Source organism: Ctenopharyngodon idella, chromosome 15 (assembly GCF_019924925.1).
Source record: "Ctenopharyngodon idella isolate HZGC_01 chromosome 15, HZGC01, whole genome shotgun sequence".
Lineage (NCBI taxonomy): Eukaryota > Metazoa > Chordata > Actinopteri > Cypriniformes > Xenocyprididae > Ctenopharyngodon > Ctenopharyngodon idella.
Window position 1 is genome coordinate 7,443,892 of NC_067234.1, and position 26,613 is coordinate 7,470,504.

At 38.7% G+C, this 26,613-nt stretch overlaps 1 protein-coding gene across 6 annotated transcripts in view; it reads left to right on the forward strand.

Annotated features, from left to right (window-relative positions):
* The window catches only part of fndc3a (fibronectin type III domain containing 3A), a 98,575-nt gene that overhangs the window by 14,199 nt on the left and 57,763 nt on the right, over positions 1 to 26,613 (forward strand). For 2 of the 6 annotated variants that reach the window (XM_051863886.1, XM_051863888.1), the window contains exons 2-3: positions 4,571 to 4,733; positions 22,556 to 22,631. In XM_051863886.1, coding sequence (XP_051719846.1) covers positions 4,611 to 4,733; positions 22,556 to 22,631 — 199 coding nt within the window. In that variant the 5' untranslated portion in view covers positions 4,571 to 4,610. Of the gene's footprint in view, positions 1 to 4,570; positions 4,734 to 18,012; positions 18,406 to 18,743; positions 18,965 to 19,847; positions 19,952 to 22,555; positions 22,632 to 25,264; positions 25,527 to 26,613 lie in introns of those variants that run through there. The other 4 variants (XM_051863891.1, XM_051863889.1, XM_051863887.1 and 1 more) reach the window with 4 other exon arrangements.

The following is a 26,613-nucleotide window of genomic DNA, read 5'->3' on the forward strand; positions in this document are numbered from 1 at the left end:
CACCCCCATGTCATCCAAGATGTTCATGTCTGTCTTTCTTCAGCTGAAAAGAAATTAAGGTTTTTGAGGAAAACATTCCAGGATTCTTTTCCATATAGTGGACTTCAGTGGGGTTCACCGGGTTGAAGGTCCAAATTGCATTTTCATTGCAGCTTCAAAGTGCTCTATGCAATTCCAAACGAGCAATAAGGGTCTTATCTAGCAAAATGATCAGTCATTTTCTAAACAAAATAAAAATGTATATACTTTTTAACCACGGGGCCATACGAATCAACCACGATCTGTTACACCCCTATTAACATGTCATGATTTTTGAGTGCACAAATCTTTCATTTATGTATCACTGACTAATATGCATCACATTAAGTTTATTAGTTTGTTAAAACTGTGTAATCCAAATTGCATTTAGGCTTAAATATTTTAGCACATAGTCAGACAACTTCCTACAATGCCCTTACTTTCCATCAGTGATGATGAAAAGTTTGATGAAAAGTTTTTCTTCAGAAAGTATAAAAATCTTGTTTGTCATTGTTAATTTCCCCTAGAAATTTCCAGCTGTTTCCCCTGTAGGCATGGATGATAAACAATACTATGCATGAAAATTGGTTTTCATATGTAATGGTGACCAGAATCAAATGAAAGAGTGTTATAGTCTAATCTATGAAGTCATTCCCTCCTCCCCCACACTTCCTGCTGATGAAATGCCATCGGTTTATCATTTTCAGGTACTACCAATTCACAGAGAGCTCCTTTTTGTGCTCTCAGAAGAGGTTGGAGGTGTTCGCCACATAATCACTTGAAACAATTACAGTTCCCATGAATGTGAAGGGCCGTCATTTGACACTCCTCCCCCCAATCTTCTCGTTACACCTCCTAATAGGAAGCCATCACCTCCAGTGTCTGACCTTTTGCCCCTCCTAGAACAGATTTGCACCCTTAGGCCGTGCTCCACTGTTGGCGTCATCTGCTCTCTTGCTGAGAAGAGGAATTAGACCGCGGAAAGCACTCAAACTGTTGCGCTCAGAGAGAGTGAGTGCTGACTACCACCTTCTCGCCATCTTGCCAAACTTCTCTTTTCTTTGTTACTCAACAGTTGTGCACTGGAATTACCTGTTAAATCATTGGGGCTTCAAATATGTTCAAGGGTTGTAGCAATCGCAGAATTTCACTAGTCCCCATACCAATACCAGATGCTTGATGTCAGTTTTGATATCTAAAGAATTATTAAAAAATGAAAGATCAAAAGGAGGGGATGTTTATTTCATAACATCATTATGAAATAAATATTTTTCTCCAAAACACGTTGGCCACAATTATTGGCACCCTTTTATTCAATCATTTTCATCATTCAATCAAGTTTCATCTGGCCATAGAAGCCGGTCCAGTTTGAAGTTCCAGTCTTGTCTGACAACTGAATATGCTGGAGATTGTTTCTGGATGAGAGAGAGGATTTTTCTTGAAACCCTCCCGAACAACTTGTGGGGATGTAGGTTCTGTTTGATAATTATTATTATTATTATTTTTTTTAGGCTTTGAGACTCAAGACTCAACTAATTTCTGCAATTCTCCAGCTGTGATCCTTGGAGAGTCTTTGGTCACTCAAACTTTCCTCCTCACCGCGCATTAGGACGATTTAGATACACGTCCTCTTCCAGGCAGATTTGTAACATCTTTAGTTGATTAGAACTCCTTAATTATTGCCCTGATAGCGGAAATTATGTTATTGTTAGCTATTTTCTTACAGCCGCTTTCTATTTTGTGAAGCTCAACAATCTTTTGCTGCACATCAGAACTATATTCTTAGGTTTTACTCATTGTGATGAATGATTAAGGAAATTTGGCCTTTGTGTTTCATGTTTATACTCCTGTGGATCAGGAAGTCATGGCTGGACAATTTCATGTTCATGATCACCCTGGTGTGATGATAAAATGTAAATATGACTGGGAATATACTTAAGAGATATTTTACTCATAAGAATTTCTAGGGGTACCAATAACACTTGTTAAAAAAATAAAGAAGTTAATAATTAACAAGTATTTAAATGATTAAATTTTACAATTTTAAATACATTTTTAAAATAATTACATTTTTATAAGCAATAAAAAAAAAAATAAAAAAAAAACAGAATAAAGAAATAAATAAAGAGTGCCAGAAGTTTTTCAGGAATAAGCAGGTTTTTATATATTTATAAATATTTTTTTTTTAAAAATGCAAATATACTATTTTTACTAATAAAGTAAATATAATAATAATAATAATAATAATAATAATAAAAAATAATAATAATAATAATAAAAAATAATAATAATAATAATACTGAACTGAAATAATAAAGGTGTTAAAAAAAATATATATCTCTAGCTATACAGTTATATTTTTTTGATGAAAATTTGTACATTTACCTGTACAAAATGGTCCACCACAATACTGGAGTGTTGAGGGGGTTCGCCAGAGTTGCTATGCACTTGCTAAGGTGTTTTGAGTGGTTGTTAGCATGTTGTTACATAATTACTATATTGTCATGAGTGGTTGCTGACTGACTCAAGTCAAAAGAGCTAACCCCCAAATTTCTATGATATTCCTCACTCTAGATATGATTGGTCCCTCCTTCAATTGAAGTCGGTGGGATAGTCTGTCCTTTTTAACATCTGCCAGGCAAGTCCTGGAAGTCTGATTGATAATGGCAAACCTCTTTTGATGTTTTAAGATCAATTCATACCAAATATGGTGTGGGATGATGACTCCAATACCTTACTGAAGCATTGACTCGCAAGGGAAGTACCAAACGTGTTGCACAAAGCACAATTGAATTAAATGATTTTTTTAATGCTTAAAAAAATTTAATGCTTCATTTGCCCATCTTCCTAAAGCCTGTGTCTGCTGAAAAGCGGTTTGTTAAGTCTTCGTAGGATTCGTCTTATTGAGCATCACCCCTTTGTGTGGGTTTAAGTAGGGGACTAGCTAACGGATTAGGCTGATCGCTGCGGCCAGTTAGAACGCATGCGCTAGATACTAATGAGCTTCAAGGACACATGTCATTTCCTCCTTGTTACCTTCTGCTTGTGACTCATTGCGGGTCTGATACATAGGAGAGAGAGAGAGAGAGAGAGCGCGCATGCCTCACACCAGGCTGTACTCCATACTATGAGTTGATTAGTCCATTTGAATTCGTTTTGGAGTGCGTGCATGCGGACGTGGCAGGGAACAAATGGCGCATTTTCATTCCACTGCTGCTTTGCACCCAGACAGGTCAAAGAGTCCCTGAATACAATGAATGAAGCTAAAATAGTTCATATTTTCTCTTACGCACAATTCTAAAATAAGAAAGAAGTGGTGAGAAGCATTGTGTTTGACGTCCCACTCTACGTTCGAAACCATGACTGACCCTGAGGAGACAGTACAGTTTTCTAAACTGCCTGACTATTAAATCTAAAGTACAAGGCTACTAATTAATCAATGGAAATACTTAGTCTTTTTGTTATTGTACTTCCCCCGTAAAGTCATGAATGTTTAAACTTAACAGAGAAATTAAAAATCAAGCCTAAAGGATGTCCATACCACTGTGGGTGTAAGGTTAAAAATGACCTCATGAGCAAAGGAAGAAATTATTCTTAAATGCTAATAAGATTTGGAGAAGTAATTTAAGTGGCTCACCAACTTTATATAGCACTGTTTTTAAACTGGTGTTTACAGAGTTCTTTATAGGGAACATTACTTGCACTGCTGTTCCAAAGTTTGGGGTCAGTATTTTTTTTTTTTTTTTTTTAAGAAAAGGAAAAAATTTGTACTTTTTCAGTGAGAGTGTGTTAAATTGATCAAAAGTCACAGTAAATACATTTAACTTGTAACGAAAGAAAAAAGCTTCAAATATGTGCTTTTCTTTCAAACTTTCTATTCATCAAAGAATCCAAAAAATGTATCATGGTTTCCACAAAAAATAGTATTAATAATAATATAATGTGACACTGAAGACTAGATTGGCTGCTGAAAATTCAGCTTCTCCATCACTGGAGTAAATAATATTTTAATATAATATAATAAAACCAAGAATAGATATTTTAAATTGGAATAATATTTCACAGTATTCCTGTTTTTACTGTATTTATAATGAAATAAATGCAGCCTTAGTGAGAATGATACTTCTTTCCATTAAAAAAATTTACTTTAAAAATTGACTTTTTTTTTTCTTTTTTTTTTTTTTTTAAGGTAAATTGTATGTTTGATCTCTTAAAGTAACATCACACCTCTCCTTTATTAAGTTTAAGTTGCACAGTTTGAAGTGCCATATACTGTAGCACAAACAGTGCAAGAAAAGATTGGTCCTGAAGCTTAGGGGTAATGGATTATGGATGGTAGATAGGGTAATGGATAGTATAGCTTTCCATAAAAGATATGTTGTCCAAATCTAGCTAAAATCTCATATGTAAATTTTCATGTTTGCCTGAAATTATTTCATAATTGTAATATTTGAAATATACGCGTAACATGCATGCAGTCATTGTGGCGATTCTGAAAGAGTGTTTTTTAATGGCAAAATTTAATTATTGATTAAATCCCTTGTGGTTTCAGGAGCAAGCAGTGCCTCTTCTGTAGTGTGGATGAGGGAGTCATGGCTGAACACACCTCCCCACTGGAGTCCGGCCAGTTGCTCAGCCCAGACGTCCCAATGCTCACCTCCCCGCCGCCCCCTCCGCACCCGGCCAACATCGTCAACGGAGATGGATCACAACAGGTAAGATAAGTCAGCATCAGTTTTTCACCCTCAAGTCCTTAAGCTATGTTCTGCAGAAAAAGCAATTTTCTACCCAGCAAACTGCTGAAGTTCTGCTGAAATAATTTCTCATGACAGACTCTCTTATATGGTTCTGCTTAACCCTGGTCTGTCTGTTGATATGATAATATGAGAATGAGTGGACAATATAAATAATGTTAATGTATATTTATGTAATTAGTGCCCGAACACAGATGGTGTGAGGACCCTATTGTAATTGCTCGGCCAATTCTTGTTCAAAATGAATCGCATTTTTGAGGGCCTAAACATGCTCAAACTCATGAAACTTTGAACACGTGTCAGAAGTAGTGAAAATTTACGTCTGATATGGGTTTCAGAATTAGGTGTGGCAAAATGGCTCGATAGCATCACCTACAAAATTTCAATTAAGCGCCCTTCGTGCTACATTTCACGTACAAGTATGAAATTCGGTAGATAGATGTAACAGCCCAATACCTAAAAAAAAAATCCCATGGGTCCCAAATCTGAAAACCCAACAGGAAGTGAGATATTTTGAATTTTCTCTGCAAAATTTTGTCAGTTTTTGCCATTTCCAGACGTTCTACTTTAACGAACTTCTCCTAGAGCTTTAATCAGATCAATATCATATTTGGTCAGTCTAATCTAAAGGCCTTTGCGACATTAAATTGCAAAGATCTTGAGTTTTCACTGAAGGGCGTGTCCGTGGCGGCCTGACAAAGTCTGATGTTTCGCCATGAACGATGAAGCTGTTGTAACTCAGGCAAACAGTGTCCGATCTGCCCCAAACTTCACATGTGTGATAAGAGTCCTGGTCTAAAGACATCTATATGCCAATATTCAGTTAGTCATAGCGCCACCTGCTGGCAACAGGAAATGGCATGCTTTACACTGTAATTCACTCCCAGAAACACATTTCAATATGCCACGAAGTGCCAAACATAGTAGAAACACGTTAAATCATGCAACACTCTGCTAAGTGCTAATGTATGCGATTAACGCCACAAAACAGGAAGTTGTTGTAACTTGGGCATACAATGTCTGATCTGCCCCAAATTTCACGTTTGATAATAGTCCTGGCCTGAAGACATCTACATGCCAATATTCAGTTACAGTCAAAGCGCCACCTGTTGGCAGCAGGAAGTGTGGCACTTTGAAATGACTTTGCCATATTTCCCTTGTAACCAAACAGCAGTTATTGGATTTAAAATACAGTAAATATTTTCCTACTGTATTTATTAGCAATACTAACAACACTTAGTGGCATGCTGATACTTTGTGCCCTGAGCATTATGGAGTCGTGACAAACAAACCAGTTTTGCAACAATGTTGCCATATTTGAAGGCAAAAAAAAATACACAAGCCTCTTTTAAGACTTCAGACTTACTTTTGCAATAGTTTTAGAAATGTCAAGAAACAAAGAAATTATCCAAATAAATATAATCCAAAATAAATACTAGGGATGCACTGATACCTATACCAGTATCGGTATCGGCCCGATACCAAGCTCATGTACTTGTACTCGTACTCGTAAAAATACCCGATATCAAAGACCGATACCTCACGTGACGTAACTGACAGAGTTTTCCATGCACAGAGACACCGATGGCAGCAGCAGAAACAATGTCAGCCTCAGGGGTGTGGAAATACTTCAAATTAATGATGACAACACACACATTGCGAACTGCATGCTTTCAATCACAATTTGTTAGGATTAGTAAAGGTGGGATAGGCGGAATCGCGCTGAATGACACAGACCTCTCTCTCTCTCTCTCTCTCTCTCTCTCTCTCTCTCTCTCTCTCTCTCTCTCTCTCTCTCTCTCTCTCTCTCTCTCTCTCTCTCTCTCTCGTGCACGATCTCAGTTCTCCTTGCGCCTGAATGGTCAAATGCACACATAGTTGTCAAAATGTCCATCATGTAGAGTATCTCACGTAAATAAAGTCGGTTATGGCTTAAGTGGACGTAAACATTTGGGTGAAAACAGGATATGTGTCAGTATGCATGGATTCGGTCTTAAAGGGACCGTAGCCTATATTTGTTATTAATGTTAATAAAACAACAAAATATGTTAAATAAATGTATACATGGTAAATAAACCTACTGTATCTGAAAAACAAGTTTATTTAATTTGTATCTCTGTAGTATTTGTTGTATTGTTATTTGTTTGTAAATTTCTTTTTATATAACAACAATTATATATATATATTGGTAATTATGCCCTTTGAAGGTTATTGGACACTTTGAAATTTTTGTTCTTTAAGTTTGTGACAAGCACATAAAAAATAATAATTTTTTCATTAGAGTAATAATAAAGAAGCTGTCCTACATTCATTAGTCTCACTGTGTTGTGCTTGGAGAACTGCAACATCGCCAAAAAAAAAAAAGAGAGAAATTAATAAATGTATAGGCATCGGTATTGGCGAGTACTAGGGGGAAAAAAAAGTATCGGTACTCGTACTCGGTCCTTAAAAAATGGTATCAGTGCATCCCTAATAAATACAGCATTAGGGCAGTATCTGTCATCATAATTTTGAAATAAAAGGCATTTTTCCTACCCTTATTTTAGCCCTAGATTTGAACGCTCTGTTGTAAGGGGTGTGTCTGCTGTGAGACTTCACTTTAAATGCCCACAACTGTGATTGGCTAACATCTTTCCATTTGAAATAGCTAAGTATTACACTCTTGAAAATTTGTAGCACGTTTTTACTATCACAGCTCTCAAGGTTAACTAATCATGAAAAGTGTTGCATTACATTTATATCTATGGCATTAGAGCATTATAGCCGATCACAGATTAATGCTGTATGAACACAGCTGTATTAGGCACAAAAAATGGGACTGACAACCGTATTCAAGTGCTGTGTAAAACTTCACTATTAAAGTCCAAATACTTACAATGCCGTCTCGTCGATTTGAGGTAGGAGAGCCCCGGGATGTTTTCTTTTCAGATGCTCTTGCATAGTTGTGCTGCTGTGGTATGCCATTGCAGTTTTACAGAGTGTGCAGAGCACCATTTTATTTGGTCTCTGTTTTAAAAATTCCCACATTTTAGATCGGGCTCGATATTTTTGTAGTATGCCCAAGGAATCTCCATTATTGGGGATGACCATAAACAGTGCAGTGACGCATTTCAAGAAAAACGACTAACTTACGCAATCTGCGTAATCGATTATGCTGAAGCACCGTTCCAGCTCTATAAATAATGCATTTAAGATCATGATATTAATGATGCTGCTTAAAAAAAAATCATTACAATATGCCATAAATATTAATCTTTTGGTGAGTTTTATTGCTGCACAGCAATTGTTTTTGTGATTTTGTTAACATGCTTACAGTGTCACTATTCCATCATCATAGACGAGGAGTGGTGTAACTCCCAAAGTGTTGGCATCGTTGTGGCTCTGGGCATTATTTGCGTCACTGACCCTGACCTGGCACGGAGACGTGTGATAGTGGGAGTAAAGGCCACGGAGAGGAGCTGTCCATCCGTCGCTGGCCCCTGGGGCTGTCATGGCGAGAGTCAGTGGCCTTGACAAGGCTTGGTGCTACCGCTGTCACTCTCATGAACGTCAGGCTGATTTCTCTTAAGTGACCATGACTGCTGTTCCAAAGGAGGAGAAGCTACGATTCATTTTCACCTTGTTTGAATGTGTCATATTTTGGTGTGGTGTTTTTTTTTTTTTTTTTTTTTTTTTTTTTTTTTTTAGGAAGTGGATTTTCACTCCATCTCATTGGAAGTTATCATAAATTGCAATCACTCTTATGTACACCTGTGGCTTGGCAAATTATAGTGCACTTAAGTGTTAACCATTGTTTCAGGTTCTTTAAGATATAAATCCTCAAGTCTGAAGAATGTTGGAAGACGTTTTACTCACACACTATTTGTAATGGAAGTCTATCTAGGCTCAGCAAGGCCGTGTTTTTAATAGTGTGCTGTTGACTTTCAACTCCCTGCAGCGATCACCTGACAAGCCCTTCCCAATTATCCCTTTGGTCCACTGAGCACTTAAAGAGGCAGAAAATGCATACACACCGTCCCCTGCTCCAATCTTCCATTCCTTTGACCCCTTTCATCCCTGTTCATTTTTATCACCTTCTGCTCTCCTCATTCATAAAACCAGAGGTTGCAGAATTGCATTGCCAAGCAAAGTCATTCATAGAAATGGCTTCCGTGGAGCATGATACCATTTATTATTATTATTATTTATTTTTTTTTTTTTATATAAATGCCTTACTCTACTTTTTCTTGGTGTCTAGACGCAATGGAAAGTAAGATTAGGATGCAGACGCTTTCTTCCGTTAGGAAACAGGTAGATGCCACCTTTCAAGATCCACATATGCAAGAGATAGCATGATGGGTTTCATGTCACGCCTCCACAGCAGTGCAAGAATACAAATGAGTCTTTACCAGTGTGAAATGCCAGGGCTAGCTCAGTGTTAATTACCACGCGCGTGTGCGTGCGCGTGTGTCTCTGTTTGTTTGTGCCTTTGGCATTTCTCTTCATATGTGGCCTTTTATGCCTACAACTAATCACAACCGTGGCGCCTCTCCAGGTGTGTGTTTGATGTTTGCAACAGGGAGAGCTCAAGGTAAAGCAAGTGACTCCTGGTGTTAGCTGGTTTGTGTGTCGGATGAGGTGTGTTTGTGTAAGAGAGACTGGGTAAGGAGTTTTCAGCAGACCTGAAGGAACCCTGAGTCCCCGTGACCCTGGACCGAGTGACACATCCTGGCGAAAACAGTAGTGACAACGTGCCATGATGACTTAAGCCTCTGACCTGACCTTTCCCACTGGACTCTAACTCAGCAACCGGGTTCCCTCCTCTCTCTTCCTGTGTGCCGCACAGCACTTGTGCATTTGACATCGCAGTTGCAACGAGGGAAGCTAAATATCAGTGTGGTAACACCGCAGCTGCTCTTTCATGAAAGCAAAGTGGAATACATGCTCATGATTCACAGTTTCTATTAATTTCCCCCTCCTAACTGTCTCTCCTCTGTGCCTGTTTGTCTGTGCTAGAACCAGAACAAGATGAATCAGGCCATTGTTTATCAATACTTACTAATAGGTGCCCAGGTGCCCAGCTGTTCTCTTCATTGTAAAAAATTTGGTGGAACCCCACTTCCTCCCTTTTTCCCAGCAAGAGGCCTTTTACGCTTTCATTTATTTGCCTTTTGCACCCTCTGCCTTGGATCGTTTCAGGTTTTTATGTGGTCTTCAAACACTTTGGTTTTATGTGCATGAGGCTTTTTGAAGCAGCAGTCAGGCTTACCTTAAGAGCAAAGACTCTAAGCAGAGTAGAATGGGCCACTCTGCAGGAAGTCTGTGCTGGATAAGAACAGAGTGATCTTAGTTGTGCCGAAAAGCCTCTCATATAAATGGCTCTAAATCGACCAGAAAGCACTGATAGGTTTTTGATTCACTTTCTTTTTGGTCTCGTACGCTCTTTCATGTTAACAAGAAGTGGAAGCGAAAGCCAGTCATTTTTCTCGCATAAAGCTGGCAAAATTTTTACTTTTTTAGGTCTGTAAATGCAGGGCTGTTCCAATATAATGAATATTGATATATGTCATTTATTCTTAAAATTGTATTTATTTGTGCATTCTTGTTTCATTTTACAGTTCACTTAGGAAAGTAACAGGTTGTCTAAATAAGGAGAACTCTGAAACTAAAGTCCCCGCTATTCTTCAAGTGAAATCGAAGAACGAACTGATGTGACGTCATTTTGAACAAATTCAGGCCAAAACCAAGTTCATTTTGGGAGTTTGAAACAGCTTGCCAAAGTGAACTTTTCGGAAAAGTTCACTTCGACTGTTAAACACCTTTGTACAACCATTGGTCCGTGGTAATTATGTAATAGGTAGATGTGCGCGAAGGTTTCACCTTCTTTCATGTGGAAATCTTTTCCGATTCATTTCTCTTGGAGGTCAGATGTCCTTGAGTGAAAACATGAACACATTGGAGAGGTGCTTGGTAGTAGAAAATGAAGTTGTACTTATGATGAAATGAGACACTGACACTGTTTTTCATGTTTAATATGGTAAAGCTGCTTGATTTTAAGCAATCTATTGTATAAAGTGCTATATAAATAAACGTGACATGACTTTACTAGAGTGCCCAAATTGCAGAGCTTGTGCAAACAAACATATCCACGTTGCTATGATCAGATGCTTTTTTATGCTTTATTAAAATGTTTGCTGTTTTCTCAGATTTGTTGTTTTTGTTATCGAGAGTTAAGCATGCAGCACATATTTACATATTCATCTAAACGGTGCTCTCAGCAGTGTTGACGGTGTCAGATGTTCGATAACAGTTTACTGCTGCTCACGTATTTCGAACTTTGTTTGACCCCTACATGAAGAACGAAAAAGGTATAAATAAAAAACGAAGCAAAGAGGGATGCCGAAACTGATTCTGAAGGTTCAGTCTATCTCACCAATACTCTGGGCCTCTATTCGCAGTTTTATTCTCCATGTTTCACAATATGCATCATATCGTGAGGTAGTTTGCTTTACTCAACCCTAAACTCCATTTTGTTTAGGAACGCATTAATCTACCTAATTACACGGCTTTTAAGCACACAAAGAAATGACCCCCACCATGATGTGGATAATGAGGCTCTTTTTATCAAGTGAGTCAGTTGGGTGATACCAAAGTGTATCCCTGCTCTGCTTAATGCCATCCTGACGTGAGGAGGTGGACAGAGGACGCACATCTGGGCCTAAGGCCAGAGTTGGGGGTGGATTCATGTGTCGTGGCCGTGATACCACGCAGTGCCTGAGTTACGGACATTCATCGAGCCGTGCCCTCTGAAACCATAAAATGGCTGAACCAAACATTAATCTTTCCCTTTGTCCCCACTACCCCCCCCGCCCAACCCCCCCCCCACACACACACACGCACGTTACTCCTCCCTGTGCTCGTTGGTGAACTAAGCAATGTTTCCATAGCAATGAGTTTCTGTCTTTGTCTCTCTCCCTCTCTCTTGTGGGTGTCTCACTTATCACCTAATAGGAGAGAAAATGGACAATTCTTTGTAGAGCTGACAGTCATCTCGAGTAACCGTTTCCCATTCACTGTCATGGAGCAAAATTCTCACTCTTGTCAGCACCATCATGTAAAAGGAGTTTGATCAATAGGGTGAGGTTGCTTTCATATAATGGCTCCTTACAATGCTGCTTCTCTCCCATTCACCTATAGTTCAGGTTCACCTATAATGTTTTTCATGAAACACAAATTGCAGATATTACTCCTCCTTTGATGTTAGCAGGCTTTGGATTGGGGGCACATATTGCAATCCGTTGAAGGTTAAGGTCGCACCTTGCACAAATGGTATGTGCTTCATGTTGACTGTCAAAGATCACTATCTTGTCACATTTTTATTTTACTGATAAAAAGTGCTTTATTGTTCATTACATTTACATTTATTCATTTAGCAGAGATTTTAATCCAAACCTTTATTTTCTGTTTTGTTATAAAGTGGTCTCTTCAAATAGCTTTTCCTATAGAACTACCGGTAATTACAATTCATATGCACTGAACAATGACAATGATAGCTGATTGCCATTACATTCCCCACTAACACCTTTAGCCAAGCTAAAAATATTTAATATACCTCTGTGTGGCACATCAGCCTTGAGAGCAAGTCAAGGGAGGAGGAGGAAATGACCACTATTGTAAAAGGCCTTATTGGACCAGCAGCATCACCCACTCTTACTGAAGGCACAATGCTTTGAGGCTCTTTGCTATGTAAATCAATACTTCCCACAGTCTCACTGTAAGGCTCTTCTGCCAGAGCTCGCTGAGTTCTCTTGCTTTGCAACAGTAACGCAAAGTGCCAGAGGCCTATGTATGTCTGTGTTTGACACAACTCAGTTAGTGTGGCATTAGCTGCAGTTGCATTAATGCTAAGAACAGAGGAAACAAAACAGTTTCAGACTATTGAGATATATTCTGTGCCATCTAAACCAGAGAAAAGTTGGAATCCACTGGAAAAAGAGGATTGAGATTATGCCTCAGCCATGAAGTCATTTACCTGAGTCTAGGTGAGCCTGTCTTCATGGTTCTTGCTTATTTCTGCAAGGCACCGTCATCCAGAGGCTCCTCTTTGATGTCACATATTTCTGTTTTGTGTCAGCCCAGCTGCAGTGCCACGTTGTCACATGGTAAACAATTAAAGAGGAACAAATAGTGAGGAACCTGAGCCCTGACTCATCGGAGAAGCACAGACGTCAGTTGCTAACAGCCGTGAACGCAACAGCACCACTGGCCCATCTCCAGGGTAATAAAGCCAGCGCTAACCACTGTAGCTGTGTTTGCTAATCACTCTCGCTTCCCCCCTCCTGATGGCCTTGTGCCTAAACCCGGCAAGTTCAGCCTGGCCGTGACGCATTAGAGCAACAATGTTCCCATCTCTAATCTTTGCTTGTGCAAATCATTGTCACTCAACCACCTGGATACTAAATCTCTTATCTCTGACATTTTACTGCCTCAATTTATAGTCTGAACATATTAAAGAAATTGGCTGCCAGTTTGCTTGAATGTGTACAGAGACAAAATAAGTAGATGGGTAGAAGTGGTATTGTATTAGGATAAGTCAGGATGATAATTTAATATTTTAATGGTTATTCATATAGGTGTAGAGAGGGTTTTACTGAGCTGACTGTGGAGGCAACGGTGCATCATGATATGACAACTTTACAATGCAAATGTAGCAGCATCATCGTGACGTTCCATAGCATAGTAAATTCGCTGTTGTCAACAATCAGTTTAAAGACAATTACTGTCGAACATCAAATCGCCTTTACTGAGTTTTGTTCTTATCGTTGTGTAGTCTGTAGATTTTATTGTGAGGACTGTGATGGGTTTTAAGCTTATAATTATTAGCAGGGCTCTGAACCGGTTCAAAGAACGAAAACAAAAACTGGAAACAAACTAAATCAAGTTTAATCGTTCTAAACAGAAATGCTTATTTGAAATTGCCATTAACTGGTTAATAACAACATTATTTTGTCATTCTGTTTAATGTTTTAATTTGGCAGTCAACCAATCATGAATTCAAATAGAACAGCCTGGGCAAATGTAACTACGATACATCCAACGTGGGGGACATGTCCGCGCGCTCTCAGGTGTCAAGTCAAAATAGTTAAGTTGCAATGGCAATGTGCTGGCATTAGAGTTTTTCTGAGGATATGTCACCAACCTTTAAAGCATTACATTTAAGTGAAAATGAATGGCAGGTAATATGCAGCATGGTGTGTGTTTTGAAACCAGTGAAATTTGCAGGATAGTGTAGAACCAAGGGTTGTTCATTTCATTTTTTTTTTTTTTTCCTGACCAATAATCAATGCCGTTAACCGATCTTTAATCATTAATCGACAAGATTGTTAAATTAGAATTGAACTAAATTAGAATGAATAAGTGTCTGTAACCCATTTAAAAATATCGATTTGTTTTCAAAGGATTTAGTTTTACATGCGCAAATAGCAGCATAAACAACAGAACATGAGGATTCATGTCACATCATGTACCTGCGGCGCTTCTGTGAATGGGGGAAAAACAGAATAAAATAATATAATATATAAAAGGAATAAATTTGCCTATATGTGAAATATATTTCACTTAAATAATTAACAGATTAACAAAATGAAAGAAACTGTGCGACTAGTAGTATATGCTGAGTTTCAGTTCATTTTTGTGACGTGCTCCAAAGTTTATGGAAAGAATACAGAGATGGCAGAAAGCACAAAACATGTGTTTTCTTTATTTTTTACAAAAGCACAATGTTTTGTTTTTATTGTGAGTGTATACAAATAAAAGTAAACCCTTTACAGCTTCGAATGATGTCTTACACCAGGTTCACACATACTCCATTTGCAGTGCGTATGCGGTGCAGATGCAGCACGGGCTCATTGTGTCTTCACATATGTCCACAACTGATCCGGAGCTGCAATCCAGAAACAATGTTATTTATTTAAATTTATTCATTTTTTTTTTCCAGAAGTTGTTACTGGAAATGTTGTTTTTTTTTTTTTTTTTTTTTTTTTTTCTCAGTATTGTGATTCTCTTATACAATATTTCATAGACCTATTCAGATTTAAATGCACTAAATTTAAACATATTCAGTTCATAACTTCTATATAGAATATATTAAGTTGCTCAAGCAAGTGGCAAAACATTTAAATATTTGTTAAAATCACAAACATTTTAAATTAATACTTACAATTGACAAAAACAGCCGACTCTCATGCCTTTTCTTTTGCATTTAACTCTTTATACAAGAAATCCTGCGGGTCATAAAAAACTTTGTTTTTCCACCTCAACGAAGAGAAAAGTGCCATCTATTATGTTGTCTTGTTTATCTAAATGTAAGGTATGGTGTTATTTTCCTTGTACAAGCCATGAGTTGAAACACAGTGGAGTTTAAATTATGAGTTTATGGTGAAATTACTGCATTTTCTTGTCAATCCATGTTTATTTTTATGTGAACAATGCGCTGTCACTTTAATTCAGTGCATGCAGCCCAGCAAAATAGACTCGTGCGGAAATGATTGCTTCACTGCTGCAGACGCACCGCTCTTGGAACGCAAGAGCTCTTGGGTTTTACCATATCCGTATGCAGTGTGAATGCTCTAACCTGTTAACATGGCCGTTCACCACATACTGTACGCACTACATACAAAATATGTGTGTACCTGGAGTTACTCTTATCTGTATAACCATAAATGACAGACTATTTTAAGTTGTTTCCACTGTTATAAGGAAAAAAAGTAAACTGATCACGCAGTCAGTTTAATTTTTTTCCTTATAACAGAGAAAACAACTTAAAAAAGTCTGTCATTTATGGTTATACATAACATATTTTAGCATTGATAACTTGACATTACAGCCTGTTCATTATCAAAATAAAACCGTTAACCAAACATAAAAAGTTGCACTGCTTAATTGAAATGGTCTGTAGTACAATCTTTGGTGTTCAGCATGACCACAGCTCTACTGTGGTGTTATGCCAAGCACATTTTTACGCATGTGAAGGATGATGTTTTACATAGATATTGGAAAGTGAGTGAAGTACAAAGCCTGTAGTTTGCATAATAAATAGTTTAGCATCCAAATACATTGCAAAAAAAATTTTTACCGATATGCTATTTTACATTATTTCGAAATGTAATTATAAAATACAACTTAATACGTGACTTATCTTTTTTTTTTTCTCTCAAAAACACAATTTTATATGCGTAGCATGTGTTTTTTTTTTTTTTTTTTTTTTTTTTTTTAAACCATACAGCAAACGTTTTAAAATATCTTGAAAAATTACTTGAAACCGTTTAACTGGCAGTTTTTCCTGTTGTTTAATGCCTTTGGCCAAAATCTTGTGTGTGACTAGATGGCAAATACCAGACTAAAGCCCCGGGTATACTTCGGCCGTTCGCATTCGTGCACCATCCGCATGACAATTTTCGTCATGCGGAGGGCTCGCGGCTGGCCGCACACCTCGTCCGCGTGCAGGCCAAATTTCAAGACCGCGCGGACGGTGCGTGTGCAACAGCGCATGTGCAAGCAGGACAGAAGAGTCCACTAGGTCGCAATATGCACAGTACTGAGCACAATGTGCAGTCGTTGAAGAAGAGTGTGTAAAGAGCGATTTCAAAAACAAGACGAGTATACTCAGAAGCATGCCTTCTCCATCGTTTTTGATTCCTGTTCTCTTGATGTATCTTCTGAACTATGTTGCAATGGTGGATGCACTATTTTTCTTCTCCGATCCTGCCCAGCGAATGTCCCGTTGATGACACAATGTCTAGTAAAGAGTATAGGAAAAATTGTACTGCGCATGTGTCGAACTCGGTCGTCTGCACGCATCCGTGGTTTAGTATACTTTAAAAGATGCGCAGACGTGACTGCGTGCGAGGCGCGTCCGGGCGCGGAAAGTGAAGTATACCCAGGGCTTAAGACTCTCTTTGGGTTTTTTGAGTAAAGAAAATGCTGTACATAATAATAATAATAATAATAATAATAAAAAATGTTAAAAAATAACATTATTTTTTTTTCTTATCAAACTGTTTTCAGAACCTTAACGTTACAGAAGGAACGCATCAACAGAATCATTATTATAATACTGATTCTGCTTCGAGTGAACCAATTGGATTCTAGTTATTAGGCATATTCATTTGTTGAATATTTGTCAGTTACCCAATTGAAGGGCTAATGTTGCTAAGGGACGTGTCTGACCGGGGTCTGCCAAACTTGACACTAAACTGGTTTAATTTTGAAGGGTTTCATTAACCAACTAGTCGTTCAGACAACCAACCAATGTACTCTTTCTTATGTCTTTAAGGAAAGCAAATCTCTTGTTGGATTAGTCTGGATTTGACTGTACCACACATTTGAGAATATTCTGCCTTCGGGCATTCCCATCTTAAGAGGAAGTTTTCTAGCCTGGGAAAAATGGTTTTCTGTAGTCTGAGAAATGTCAAAGAAACTTGAGTCATTTTTTCCTTCCGTCTGTGTCAAGTATTACAGGCTTAAATGAAAAAACAAAAAAAAACAGGTATGTTCATATTATCCAGGGGTGTCATTTATTCTATTCATGTATCTACCTTTCACACCTCTCTTCCATGTTGATTATTGCAGCGAGAGGACCAAAACACATTGCTGTAATAGAGGTGAGGGCTGAGGTGCTCCTCCACATAAAAGAAGCTGATACACTACCTCAACTTCATATCCTTGTACATCGATCATTGTATTAATAGAAGCAGCGTTGCTCAGTGAATGAAGAATAGAACGAAGACAGATAGAAGGGGGAGGGAGGACATGCATGAGTGTCTGTCTGTGAATGAGTGTGTCGCTCTGTGCCCCCTCACTATTGTCACCAAAGAAAAATGCAGAACATAGAAGTCGAGGATAACTTGAGTATCCCCATCCTTGTTTTTAATTGCTGGATCCATGCCAGTCCGGTATTTGGCACTACCTGAAGGTGGGTTGTAAAGTCTGGACGACATCCATATTCACTCGCTTTCACACACATACACTCCACAGAACAGTCACGAGTCAATGCCGGTATGGCACAGAGGGAATGGTGAGAATTACAAACCCTCTGTGGAAAGAGCAATTGTATCCACTCGTCCGTGGCCTTCCTCCCTCGCTCCTTTTCGTTCTCCTCCTCCCCTCGTGAGCAGAACACAGCCGATTAGCTGTCCTCCTCATTGGTGGCGCGCTGCGGACATCGCCAGGGCTTATTTGTTGAAGGGGTTGCCGTGGAGACTGGCGGTGGTGGCAAGGCAGAGTTGGAGCCAGAAAGAGAGAGAAGAGGGAGAGTCATCCATCTACTGCAGAGAGAGGAGGAGAGATTAAAAAAAAAGAGAAAGGGAGAGCGCAAACATGGGCTTCGCTCCTGTTATCTTGTGAACGGCTTCCAGCTAGCGCACTTAGGCGAGACCTATATCCCTTCCTCTCGCTTTGCTTAAGAGGGTGAAGAGTTCACACAGGCCCCCATGTGTCGAACACACCGTGCAGCCCTTCCAATCTCATGAGCACCGGGTGAAGCCGGAGAAGGGTGGCTCGGACCCCCGGGAGGGTACCAGATACCAGATACCTTAAAATATCAGCCAGCCTGTTGAAGCAGCTGTGGCTGGATGAGAGGGAGATGCGGGCTACAGTAAGTGAAGATTCAGTCTTTTCTCACATATGTATGTGTAAACACACGTTGCTTTGTCTAAAACTGCATGTTGGCAAAGGAAAGAGACTTGGAGAACGTGTCAATAATGCAGTAAATGAGACTTGTAACAGAGAGAGCGGGGGAAAAGGATAAACAGCTGTGTTGCAGAACAAAGGAGTGAGCAAGGCAGAGCGGAACGAGTAATTGTGAGCTCGGGCACACGCACACATACACACGTGAACGCAACAGCATGTAGCTGCTTGAACCTAATTCAATAAGACCTCCCTCAGCCACCCCCATCGGTGCGTGTGCTGTTGCTCATGCATTGCTCTTCGCTGCTGCGCATGTGGCAGATCGAGAACACACGCGTATGAGTGTGTGTGTGTGTGTGTGTGTGTGCAGTCGAGGGATAGCTGGTGTGTCTCGGTGGCACTTATGAATGGGAACAGAGAGTGAGACGGAAGTACAGAGGATGGCTGTGTTAGGGGAGACCCGCAGTTGGAGCCCTAAGCCGTGGGAGTTCAGGCGCTATAATTGTGACTTCCACCAAAAGTCTGAGGTAAATAAATTGCCTGTGCTGACAAATTTATTTTCTTTGAAATGCACACTGTTAGAGGTTAGGCTTAAGAGACTTAAATTCATTTGTGTTTGTATCTATCAAGTAGATAAATATTCTCTTCTTATAGACTTTTTTTTTTATCATTCTTGAGACTGATGCTGTTGGCTTTTAGATGAGGTAAACAAAAGCTTGTCCTTTCGTTCAGTTGTTTTTTACCTCCGGAAGGACTGACAGTTTTTAACCCTCAGCTGAGGCGAGAGCCACATGTTCCTGTTATTCTTGGCATGACACGTTATTTGCACTGTTTTTGCTCCAGAGTTCAACTCTTTTGAGAACATATGTACACATGCTTGAAACTGATGCTGGAGAAAACAAAATGCTCAAACTCATTAATAATCTGTATGCCAGATTTTCTTTCTGCTTTCAGCAATGTGGTTTTGACTGTTTTTGAATGTCACTCATATTTTTAGAACTCTTAAGTATCCTTGTGTTTATTCTACCTGTTGACTGATGGCAATATGCATTTCTCAGTCTCGGCATGACATTTATCACAGCTCATCCACACCTTTTGATGTGACTCAACCCCGTTCCATATCCTCTCATGAGGAAGGCACAAACATTGAGCCTTTTAGTGAAGGACTGGAGAGAGCTGAGTGAGGTGGCATATGTTTTAAAATCAGCCAGTCAAATGACTTCCTGCTGGAGGCTTTCAGATCAGGACCCCTGCTCTACTGAAATAGATCAGTGCTCCCGCTCGTCTCCGAGACAGATGTGTCATCAATAGTGCCTTAACAAAAGCTCAATGGAAGACTGACTCAGAGCGATTTCATGGAACAAGTGGTACTCTGATGAGCACTGAACCAACCTCTCCATCTCATTTCAGACCCATACGAGTGACGTGGGTTTGGACGTCACAGCCAGTGATGTTGTCCTCTCCACTTCATCATCATTCATCCTTGAGTGATCTAATGTGTCGATTTGCACCAGGTCTGTTGAACGGTGGAGTCCTGCCTTGCCCTTCTTTATGTGCTATTGTAGAGGGCTGTCCATTTACAGAATGATTTTGTTGTGTTTTTTCTGAGACTGAGTTATAAATTTGTACAAAATTTTCCTGAACTTACTTGGTTTTGTTTACTTTTAACAAAACTTGGTTTTATTGAAATTTAATTACTTGGCAGACATATTACCAAGGAGCATTTTAGAGCACAGATTTGGAGCTCATTGACTGAATTACTACTTTTCTGAAGAAAATGTGAGTGGTGCTTGCCCATGCAGAACTCACTTCCATGTTTTTGGAGTGTTTGCCAGAAGGTTGTCTTAGTTGCTAAAGCCCTGTCCACATATGCAGCGACTTCCAGCGACAATGCTATCATTGATTTTCAGTGAGAGCTGGTGACTTCCGGTGACGCGTATGACGGCAACCTCAGCTGACCACAGCAACCTCAGCTGTGGGCGTCGAGCTAATTTGAGTTTTATCTTTAGGCAAATGACAAGCCTTTTTCAGTAGTGACAACTAATAAGAGTGAAGACCATGTCAGTGTAACTTACTAGTACGGATGTGACGGTGAGGAAATTTTTCCACCCGTTATTTGACGTGTGACAATACCTGTATCACCGGATGGGGTGTTTTTCAGGCGTTGGAGTTTTTCCCTCTTTTGCACCCTACTTTTAAATCGCCAATTTGAAAGCGAAAGTAAAATGCGCATGACCGCATGGGCATTCATAACAGTGTGTGTCCACTGCTGCGGAGCAGAGAGAGTGTTTTTAGTTCATTCCTATCGAAGTTGAGCTTCGCGCCCATGCACTCCGTACCAGTGAACACGCACCGTTATGAAAGCCCGTGCAGCTGTGCGCACTTTACTTTCACTTTCGAATTGGCACAAATTCGAGGGTGGCAATTGCTTACAGGGTTAGGTGACCCAAAAATGAAAATTCTGTCATTAATTACTCACCATCAAGCTGATCGCATGTGATGCTGACGCAGGAACCGGCCAATAATGAGTTGACTTTCTGACATAGAACCTGTAAGCGCTGGACATAACGTAGCAGAGTGAGACAGGACAGAAGATATTGTTGAATCATTTTTTTTATTTTATTTTTTTTTTTATTGTAAGTATTCTCATCGCTTCATAAAATTAAGGGTGAACCACTGCAGTCACGTCAACCATTTTAACAATGTCTTTAGTACCTTTCTGGACCTTGAAAGTGGTTGTTAAATTACTGTCTATTGAGGAGTCATACAGCTATCGGATTTCATCAAAAATATTTTAATTTGTGTTCCGAAGATGAACGAAGGTCTTACGGGCATGGAACGACATGAGGGTGAGTAATTAATGACAGAATTTCCATATTGGGTGAACTAATCCTTTAAATGGTGGGTTCATTATTATTCTTAATGAAAAACACTAGAAAAATACAAGTCTTAGCAGGTTCCCTATTAGCATTGGGTTTAAATACAAAATATTGCCAAAAGGCACTTTTCCATTTAGTACAAGTAAAATATCTAGCTTCCGCCAGACCACATTCCGTATTCAATTTAGGAAGAAAGTGTAATGCCTCTCACAGCTTTTTTTTGTAAGTTGAATATGGAAGGCAGTCTGCTAGATATTTATAGCTAGATATTTTACTTGTTATATATGGATATTTTTCTTACACAAGCGCATCTTCAGAAGGACTTTATTAACATTTTTATTGTTTTATTGTCAATAATTGTCTAGAATGTTATGGAAGAGTTGAAGAGATAATGGATTTGTATTTGTATTTTTTTTTTTTTTCTTCACTTTTGACAAATTGTGCTGTTCATGAGTGGGTTTGAGTGGGTAAAACTTTCGCTGTTTCACGATTCAGATGTGTCATTCACATGTGATTCCCCTGAGTCGCAGTCATTGATCGGAAAACTAGAGGAGTTTAAGACTGCTGCAAAGACAATAAAAAATCTATTTGATGTTTCTATTGATGATCAGATTTCATAGGAAACAAACATTTTTTTAAAAGTAAAACACTGAATTCGCAGCACATTGCCACCACCTCATGGTTTTTATGATTAACATAACCATATATATATATATATATATATATATATATATATATATATATATATATATATATATATATATATATATATATATTTATTCCTGTTTTTCCTCTCCATTTTCTGGGAATCAGAGCCTTTTCATTATGTCAGGAAATACCGTTTCCACTTTCTGCTGCAGAGGTGGATGTGCATTTTCATCTATTTGTGTGTCAGTTATGTATAGCCACAAGGAAATGATGGTAGTAAAAGCTTGTTTTTGCCTTGCTGAATGACGGTCACTTTTACGCTAGATATATTAGCCTAGAATAAAACTGAGCCATGTGTAGCGCTGTGCTGGCGTTAGATGAGGTCAAGATAAGGGCAGCAGGAAGTTCAGTATTTTAGATTTTATTCATGGAGCCCTCACATGTAGGGCCATTCAAATCAATACTGTTATCTATCATCCAAGGAATTGTGTAATTTTATGGAATAAGGGAATGTGTTTAGTTGAGTACTGAGTTTTGAAGTGTTCTGAATAGGCTGATTTCCTCTAACAGCATCTTTCTTGCCACCTTCAGGTAATCTTGGTGCAGGTAAACCCAGGAGAGGCCTTCACGATCCAGCGAGATGATGGTCAGTTTCAGTGTATCACAGGTAAGATTCAAAAAGTTCCTCTTGTGTGGAGTAGGAATTCTGTGTAATTTAAGCCATAATTACATTAGTCTACGAACAGGTGGCATTTCATTTTTACAAATCACAAGTTCAGATGATTGTAATTACCACTCTGGGACTTAACTTGTAATTGACGGCAGTTAAAGCGCTGATTAATACCTTTAATTTCTCCTAATTGATTTGAGAGATTTGAACTCTCCTTGTTCCCAGATAAAAATATAAAGTGGTACCGTCAATTATTCTTAAACAGTCATTAAAAAAAAAAAAAAACCTCAGTGTCCCAAAATGCCCCCTCTAAAGTGTAAACTATGCTGTAGTTTACCTTTTTAATCTAGTCTTTAGATTAAAATTTTCAACCTCGGTAGAGTGAAACCAGGTATGCTCTTATAAAAAGACTTTATTAGGTCTCTGTTTACGATTTGGAGCATCAAAGCATTAATTTTAAGTGAGAGTTGCTGATTTGAGGCAACATGAGTAACAGAGACCAATGCAATAAGGATGAGTTGAATTTTATTTACAAGAGCAATGACACAGAGTGCAACTAGTCTATCTAACATGATACACTGCCCTATACCACTGGATTGCAGTTAAGCTTACGTGTACACTCCACGGTGCACAATAATAAAGCATCAAGCTGATGCATGATTAATTGAAATAAAATGGAAATTGCGATATGGCTTAGTGTGATTTATTAAAGCGCAAAGGCTGTGATTTAAATTAATTAAATGTATGTGCTGCTTGTTTCAGAGTGAAGCTGTGTTCCATTACACAAAAAGCAGCTTGTGATTCATTTTCAGTTTCTCAGAGTGGCTCGGAAAAAAGGAAAGTCTTTTAATAATTTAAATATGAGTCAAACATGGAATAGTTTAGCCTTTTTTAGCTTTTTAAAACATTTTAGCTTTATTAAAACATACTATAATACTTAAAAAAATTTTAGTAACAAATAGGGATGTCACGATACCAAAAATCTAGTAGTCGGTACCGATACCACCAAAAGTGCACAATACTTGATACCAAAGTCGATACCACGGTAAAAATATATAAAGATACAAATAAAACAATGCTATATATATATTTTTTTTTCAGTTAGGTCTAATAGTAGTAAGTAAAAATACCACAGAAATTGAATAATCAAATATAAAATAACTCTGCATAGTCATAACTGTATAAATGAAATATAGATTAATCCTTATTAAAGCTTTTCTTTTGTTGTTTGATTATCATTTAGACAGCCAATAGTAGACAGTAGCATGTTTTAAAGGCTGCTCTCACTAAGACTTAATGGACAGATACAATATGCTGTAACGTATGCAGTTCACATTCACATAAACAACACGAATATACGCCAAGACGGGCATATTGACATAACTGTGTGTGTATTTGAACGTTTATGTGTAATAACCCACAAAATCTGACACTTGCGAGAGGCAGCTATGTGTGTGCGCTGTGGTTGAAAGTGCACTGAATGAAGACCGTCTCTCAGAGAGAGCACACAGTTTTTCTTGCCAGGACATATATAGCTTACATTTTACCGTAATATTCTTGCCTACCTGTGTCAAAAAAGTGAAGTAATTGGAATATTTCCATTCTGCAAAACAGCCACTCACTTCTGCTGACATCTTCAGACAGCGACTACACAGCCAACTGGTTTGAAGTTGCGAACTCACGCAACTACACTACAGCTAACGATTTTAAAGAGGCAGCATTCACTTTTACCTTTAGACGACAAATTTAGATTTTAAATTCAATAGCCTATTCATTTAAACAGAACTGTTGAACTAATTTACAGTACGTAACGCAAGTACATAAGTAACTGTAATTAAATTACCTAAAAATGAACAGTAATCCCTTACTTTACTTTTTCAGTGGATAGGTAATTTAATTACAGTAACGCGTTACACCCAACACTGTTTAGTTGTATATTCAGAATCGTGGGAGAATCGTGATCTCTATTTGAAACCAAAAAATCGTGATTCTCATTTTATCCAGAATCATGCAGCTCTACTGCACATGCTCTAATTTTATTTATAACGTGCATTTGGAAAACCAACATGCACCAACAATTTTCCCAAAACCATAATTAATTTATTAAATAAATGAATCGCAATTTTTAACTGAAATTTTTTTTTTTTTTTTCACCAAATCTTGCAGCCTTACAAAAAGCATTAAGTATTTTGAGTTAAAGTTTTTGCTGTAATTAGTCACGACAGTAACGTCAAACATTGAGATGTTTTGATTCTTTTGGTTTTTGTTTTTGTTGGCGTGATATAAAAACAATCAAGCATTAAATCAATTTTTCATGTTTTGTTTTTTTTGTTTTGTTTTTGTTTTTTTGTGCATTGTGCTGGTTGGCTCTTTGCCAACATTCCGCTCTCAGTTTGGACGGACAGAGAACTTGATGCAGGAAACTTTATGCTGTGTTCCTGGTTTGGATGAGGTGCTGAAATACTGTCTGTTATTCTCGAATATTTTATATTTTACTGACCTACAGTGGAATTTCCACACTGAACTCACTTTCCACATGACTGCATCATGACTCCTAGTCATCCTCCAGCGCATCCTCATTCACTAAGAGAGGCATCCAGTGTTGGGTCTAATTGCCATATGTGTTGGAAGCTCAGTCACAACAGTCAGCTAGTGTTTGGTGGGTCTCGACGGGGTTGCAATGAGATGTCTTACACCCCCTCTCAGCTTGCGAAGAGCTCTTTTTGTCTACAGCCATTGTGTGGGACGGTGCGAATACACTACGAACTGCCAGCCACCCTGATTGGCAGTTGCTGCAATAGGAAGAAGTGGAGTGTGACTGTAATTGAAAGATTACTGTGCCTTGGGAAGCTATTGATTAGAAAAACAATAGCATCCAGCTCATTGTATGCGGTAAGCCTGATTGTTCCGTCCCTAGCTGGCCTGATTAGCTTGGCAAGGATTTGAACTTGTGAAGCAGTCAGCTGCATTGAAATGAGATTGATGTTATCATCCGGCATTAGCGTTTGACTGAAAACCCAAATGGAAGTGGTAATCAATTTATTCTGAAAACCTAAGGGCATCATTTTTTTCTTTTTCTTTTACAGTAATGGCTAGCACTTTGTTAGCTTGTCTCTTATCAAGAAGTGACCCTAAATGACACACTAGGTGATCACTCAATCCATATGAAGATTACAGCAGAAGTGCCACACCACTATGTTTGACATAAGTGGAAAGATAACTTAAGCTAAATTTGTTCCTTGTGGGCGATACTACCCAGCATGATGTGACTGAAATAGAAACCCCTTAAAGTTGCTATGAAACTTTAGCAACAGATCTTTTCTTCCATATTGTGACGTACATCCGATTGCAGTGGATTTTCAAAAAGACAGATGTAATGCAAGGCCTTGGTTCTAGCCAACAGTTGTTGATGGGTGTTTGAGATGTGGGAGTTGTGAGCTTGCAGTCGATTTTGGAGCTGCGGTGTTTAAACGGATTAGATTGGAGAAATCTGGCATATGCCACCAAACAGAAGATGTTTCTCACCAGATGATAAAGTTATGACATTTTGATTAAAGCTACAATATGTAGATTTTCGCTGCTAGAGGTCGCCTATTCAAAACAAATGCGTAGCTTGTTGACGCCGAGTTTGAGCGCGGAATCTTGGCAGTTGTCGCCTTCACCTCACAGCCGGTGGAAAGGAAAATCATGTTCATGGATGAGATCATTAACGTTACTGTACTATGAAGCAGAGCAGGGCTAAGTGATGTTGGAACTGAGCGAGGCCGCTGGAGCTATTGCTAATGAAAGACGAGCGTGACACGCCTCGAGAGCAGCGGAAGTTTTATCATGCCGCAGTCGCCGCTTCCGCATTTTCCGGTCATGCGTATGAGTTGTAACAGCTCTTTATCATATTAGATACATTTGACTGTGTTGAAAACGATGTTATAACTCTGTGCGTTCGCTCTGCGGCTGCTGTGAGACACTTGTTGCAAACTGC